The following is a 6,142-nucleotide window of genomic DNA, read 5'->3' as shown; positions in this document are numbered from 1 at the left end:
AAAAGTAAAACGTGAAGGAAAATGTCTTCTTTCTGCATATTAACACATCAAGCATTAAATTGAGATATCCAGGATAGAGCATTGTACCCTTAGTTTGCTGTCAGTTCCTAGGGGGTCGTCACAGCACCTGAACAATCTTTCAAACCAAATTCTGTTTACCAGATCGCTCCACATGTTCTGGATTTAAAAGGGCTATTGGACGTGCACAGTATTTTCAATTAGCAGTTAGTCTACTTCGTACTTCTAGGTATTAATTACCGTAAAACTTCCAATAATTGCCAGGGTCTTTATTGACCTCAACAAATGAAAGCACCAAGCCTTTATTAGAGACAGCATTTATTATAGACAGACTATTATTTGTTTTGGCAGGTTCACAATACCTGGTCTGCCCAAAAGTGATGGAATCACTCTCAGTATTCTGGAAAGAATTGTTCTGCTCAAATTTATACCACTAGCAGAATACCCGCCCCTGTGTGACCGGTGGAGGCTCCGCAATCGCATCCCATCGCAAATTCGTCCCTAATTACCTAATTCAAAAATCCGGCTCCGTTAGGTCACCCGCAGGGGTGCTCTTTACACTTCCTGATGGATTCAGCACGATCGCACGTAAAATGGCATAGTTGGCATGAACAGAAACACACACCTTCACACACACACGCACGCACGCACACACACACACACACACAACACCCACACACTTGACCTCCATGCCAAATTATAGCCTCCTAGGGCAAAAACTGTGCCCTAGGGTGGTGAACTTTTTGTGGACCAACCAACCGACAGGGTGACTTATAGAGCTGCTGGTTGTCTGTCATGTGTTGACTAATAAACAGCAGCAGTGCTCTATACTAATCCAGGCAGTACAGCCATAATTGCTGATGAATTGCATGGCTTTCAAAACATCATCTGTATCCATGGAAATGTGGTAAACGTGTCAATGTGTTCTATTATGTAACGTCTCTGTTTGATGACATGCTATGATATTTTGGTCATTTTCACATTTTCAGCTATAAATATTGCATGAATTTAATCTCCATGGTAATTTGGCCTTCTTCTTCTTCTTCTTCTTCTTTTTTTAAACTTTAATTTAAAAATTCCACTGGGCACTGGTCTTTATTTCTGCATACACACCGGCTGTGGTTAGAGGCCGCTATTTGAGACCCCATCTTTTTTTTCCAGGAGGGGGGGGGGGGGGGGGGGGTTGTTCTCCTTTATTGATAGGACAGTAGGTAGACAGGAAGGGTGGGGAGAGAGAGAGGGGGTGACATGCGTCAAAGGACCATGGGTTGGATTTGAACCTGGGCCGGCCGCTAATGGACTAAGCCTTAGTGGTACGTACATGCTCTACCAGGTGAGCCACCGGGACGCCTCGAGACCCGATCTTTATTGGACGTTTTACGGTAATATTTTTTATGGTAAAAATCATAAATTCAGTAAAAAAAAAAGAGAAATGGAGAGTAGATGTAGATGAAGGGGTGGACAGTTAAAGAATACACACTTTTAAATAAATTAGACATGGATTGCGTAAAAGGCAGTGCAAATCATTAATAGGGAGGTGCTCCTGATACTTAGTGCACTCAATGCAGTTTGTACACTCAATCCAAAGAAACAAATCTAAAGAATTCTCTAAACATTGTGTGCATTCACTCATGGATTACAGCCAGGGGGCGCTGTGTGTCCTCAGACTTGCATCACTATGCACGATGAATACAGATGAGTGCCGCTGACTGGAAAGGAACGATGGCTGGCACACGTTTTCAGTACTGCTTCAGCACTGAGGATCAGCTTGCCTGGTCATCTTTACTTTACTTTTACTTTATTGGCATTTAGCAGACGCTTTTATCCAAAGCGACGTACAGAAATTATGTACAGTACAGCAATAAAAAACTGATAGAAAAGCAGTACAAACCAGCAACAACAGACAGCATGTCATCTGTGCACACACACATACAGTAGATGCTTGCACATGAAACGCTCACAAATTCACAAATACACATGTGCACAGGACGTACATACACGCAAACACACACACACAGACACACACACACACACACACACACACACACACACACACACACACACACACACACACACACACACACACACACACACACACACACACACGCAGGCAAGCAATTTATTCACCCCCTACTTAATATAAGAGTGCTTGAGGGTTGAGTGTAATCACAAATGTTACCTGTAGACTCAGTGAGAAGGGGGGCAGGGGAGGGCGGAGCTGTAGGGAGATTGCTTTTCACAGTGATGGTTTATCTGACAGATTTGAAGCCCCTCACATTGTTTACTGCTGGCTTTTCCCCCATCTCTGGTTTGAGCCCCTCAACGAGCCCGGGTCGGTAGAGCTCCCACTAGACCAACGTTAATTGCCTCAGAGGGAGAGAGGCTGACTGATGATTGGCTCAGAGGGAGAGAGGCTGACTGATGATTGGCTCAGAGGGAGAGGGGCTGACTGATGAGTGACAGGCCAAACTCATGCAGTATATTCCAGCTGGGATCTCGCAACTGTGCCGGAAAAAAGAAGCAATATCCTTGTTGTTTGTTTTCCTTAACTAACCTAACACTCTTTGTTTGTTCTGATTACAGCAATTTCAGTATCCAGTCACCCCTATTTTGGCCGGGCAGATGACGAGGACGCAGTGTAAGGACTCCACTCTTCCATTGTCAGCAGCATATAACAATATGATAACAATATATTCTGCGCTCCCCGAGAATATCCTCATTAGCATTCTAATCTGTGCAAATATCCCCAAGTTATCAAAGTTTGCGATGACCGTTATTGGCTGTTGTTTGCAACATTTAAATTCAAGTCATCAAAGTCAGGATGGGGTGAGGGCGGGGGGACCTGACAGCAGTATTTACCCATATTTGATTTTCTAAATGGATTTTCCTGAGCTTGCACTATTGATCACAGGCCCAATATAATGGGTGTTTACCCTGAATGTGGCACAGAGGTGGATTGATTCTACCCCACTTCCCCAAATGAGCCTGTTTAAAACACTCCACGGGCTGCTTTACACACCCAGACTGGGGATTGAAAACTTGTGTGTGCGCACGCATGTGCAAACGTGTGTGTGTGTGTGTGTGCGTGTGCGTGTGTGTGTGTGTGCGTGCGTGCGTGTGTGCGTGCGTGCGTGCGTGTGTGTGTGTGTGTGTGTGTGTGTGCGCGCGTGCGTGTGTGCGTCCGTGCGTATGCGTTCGTGTGCATGTACCAGTAGATCAAATCAAATAAATCATTGTGAGAGTGGGGGGAGCTGAGGTCATGGCCCCACTAAGGTCCTCCCCGGAGCCTTATTAACAGCAGCCGTCTCAAAGTGCGTTCAGTTCCATCATGTACACGTCTCCTTTGGTGCAGCCTGTGTGGTCGGCCTGTGTGGTCGGCCTGTGTGGTCAGCCTGTGTGGTCGGCATGCTAAGCTAAGGTAGAATTTCCCCTCTGTCCAGGCTGCTATTTTGTTGCCTCACTTGTTGTATTGATTTGTCCTAAGCAGTGTTAAAGATGCCACAGGCTTATATTGCTTCAGCAGTGTTGCCTGCGGGACAAAGTCGGAGGCCATCATGCAACGTGGGAATTTCGTCATTTTAGGGGCAAGGCCATTTGGCCTTCGCCGTCGCATTTTTTTAGGGCACAAGGCCACACAACAGGGCACAAAGGCCATTGCTCTATTGACATCGTGAAGAGCGATGTTTCTGAAATGTGTGTTCAAATGAGCCAATGACAGATTCTTTGCATAGAGCAGGCAACATTAAACTGAGACCACTGATGCTTTTGAAGCAACTGACAGTAGCAGGCTGCTAGCAGGGCACTGCCTTAGGAGGGATCTAAGCACACACACACACACACACACACACACACACACACACACACACACCTACCTCTGCTATTCTTTCTCCCTCCCTCGGACTGTCGTTCCACCAGTGCCATTTCATCCTCATCCAGGTTTTCATCCTCATCCAGGTTTTCATCCTCATCCAGGTTTTCATCCAGTTGATTGTGTTTGGTCGGCAGTGTTGTGCCCTGGCCATAGAGGGAAGCGGCAAGATAGCTTACAGAGCAGGCATCTCGCCAAAGAAAGCGTGTGGTTCTTTCTGAGGGGCACCGGGGTACCGGACGTTTAGCTGTGAGGTTTGTTCTTAGGACAGGCTCGATTTGGAGCCGAGGGATGAAAGCCTCATCTGCTTTTCCTGCTATGGAGTGTGGTCATTATGCAGGACAGCAGCGTCGGCTGGCCTGCAGACAATACAGCAGCAGCAGCAGCAGCAGCAGCAGCAGCAGCAGCAGCAGCAGCCTGGTGTTCCATTCTGTATGAAACAATCCATTTCTTCAGCAGTCATTATGATGTCAGAGCTGGGGCAGAAGCATCTCTTTGAACAAAGCTATTCATTATGAAGGGGATTAATTTCTATGTATTGTGAGAGCCTTGAATGGTTCAAATGAACCAAGTCTCAACAGGCAAAGACTTGAGACATTTCATAGCAGGACTATAAAATGGGCTATTGTTTTGGGTAAAGAATGACAACAGAGGGTCTCATTCAAAGTGACTCATATCGCACCAGAGTATATTGATTGTATGGTATACTTTGTTGTCCCTGGATCTGAACCTATCTACAGGTACTATAGCACTGCAGCCTTATCTAGGGGAAGAAAAGTGAAAGGAAAAAAGACCAGTCATCCACCTTCCATGAATACGAATGCTATTGACAAAGATTGAGTTGATGATGAATGATAATGTTCCTGAGTGACTGACCATTGATGACTGTCAACATATATGTTGCTTTCTTGCGCTCTCACAGGGTCCAGGGGATGATCCAGATCCTGGTTGCTCTGTGTGTGCTGACGGGTTACGCGATCACGACGGCCAGCTTCGCCATCTACGAAGTCCACGAGCACCACAGCGGCTCCAAGAGGCTGCAGCACATCGCAGGCGTCAGCGAGCCCTTCTATTGGGCCGTGAACTTCTTCTACGACATGGTAACGTCTTCTTGACCCACACTATTACACTCCATAAATAAACAGAATCTGATGTGAAAAGGTATTACAATAGGTTTATGCCCACCCATGAACTCCTGTAGTCAATAAAAGCATGATGCAAACACTACATTTGATACGGCCATGCTGCATGTGCAACCTGCATTGTGTAGTCCCCCCGCAGCTGGGGATCGAACCGGGAACCTTTTGCATGTGAGGCGGATGCGATATCAAGGAGGCCCTTTAGCTCTAGCGTCTGTCAATAGAGCGTTTCTTGAGGTCTCAGAGAGTGAGGTTTACTCACTGCACAGCACTCTCTGCCCACCGTTACACTCACTGTTACAATGCAACTGCATGCAAAAGCACTTTCCTCTCCTTATCAATTATTGATCCGTTCATTTCTCAAACACTACATAGTGTATCTATTTTGAGAAAAGTCTGTGCCTGAAAAGGACACGAATGATGAAATTCGTGTCCTTTTAAAAGAACTGTAATTTGGTATAATTTTTCAATCATTCTGTAAGAGTAGGTTTCCCAAACACTTCAATTGATAATGAAATAACAATCAGTGTTGCTGTGTCATGTTCCATCTTTCCCCCCAGGTCATCTATATGATCCCTGTGGCTCTGACTGTTGGTGTGGTTGCAGCCTTCCAGAACCCGGCGTTCACAGACCGACAGAATCTGGCTGCCGTCACCCTCCTCCTGGCGCTCTTTGGGTCAGTGATTCTGTGGCTCATACAGCTTAATCATCTGTTTACACCACTTTTAGTAATGTATCAAAAGAACAGTAACACACATGAACATCACTTTTTGAGCAGCCGTTTGGGCTACAGCCTTTTCGACTCGCGCGTCAAAAGCGTGTACTCCTGTTGTAATGGAAATGCAAATCCCAACCGCGCTGCGCTGCTGTGAGGAAAAAGGATAATACTTGCCCAATAAAATATCCAATCCCCCTACTTGCCGTGCTGAAGGACGCAGGGCAACCTGGGGCAGGCGAATGCAGCACCTCCGGGAGAGAGAATCTGAGTCTTGTTCTCCACCTTGTCAAAGACACAAGCCAGAAGAAACTCCTCACACCTTTTCTGGGGAAGCCTCAATAATACATGTTTTGGAGGGAGGATACTGTAGGACTGAATCGAACTGAACAGAATCCTAGA

The 6,142-nt window shown here is 46.1% G+C and overlaps 1 protein-coding gene across 1 annotated transcript in view; it reads left to right on the top strand.

The window, feature by feature from the left end:
• abca12 (ATP-binding cassette, sub-family A (ABC1), member 12) overlaps positions 1 to 6,142 on the top strand; it is a 75,154-nt gene that overhangs the window by 55,097 nt on the left and 13,915 nt on the right. The window contains exons 48-50 of the mRNA XM_083639476.1: positions 2,602 to 2,656; positions 4,809 to 4,986; positions 5,586 to 5,701. Coding sequence (XP_083495602.1) covers positions 2,602 to 2,656; positions 4,809 to 4,986; positions 5,586 to 5,701 — 349 coding nt within the window. The remainder of the gene's footprint in view (positions 1 to 2,601; positions 2,657 to 4,808; positions 4,987 to 5,585; positions 5,702 to 6,142) is intronic.

The sequence above is a fragment of the Poromitra crassiceps genome, assembly GCF_964638095.1.
Source record: "Poromitra crassiceps genome assembly, chromosome: 6".
Classification (NCBI taxonomy): Eukaryota; Metazoa; Chordata; class Actinopteri; order Beryciformes; family Melamphaidae; genus Poromitra; species Poromitra crassiceps.
Note: the sequence above shows the minus strand (reverse complement) of the source record. Positions and strands in the feature narration are given on the sequence as shown.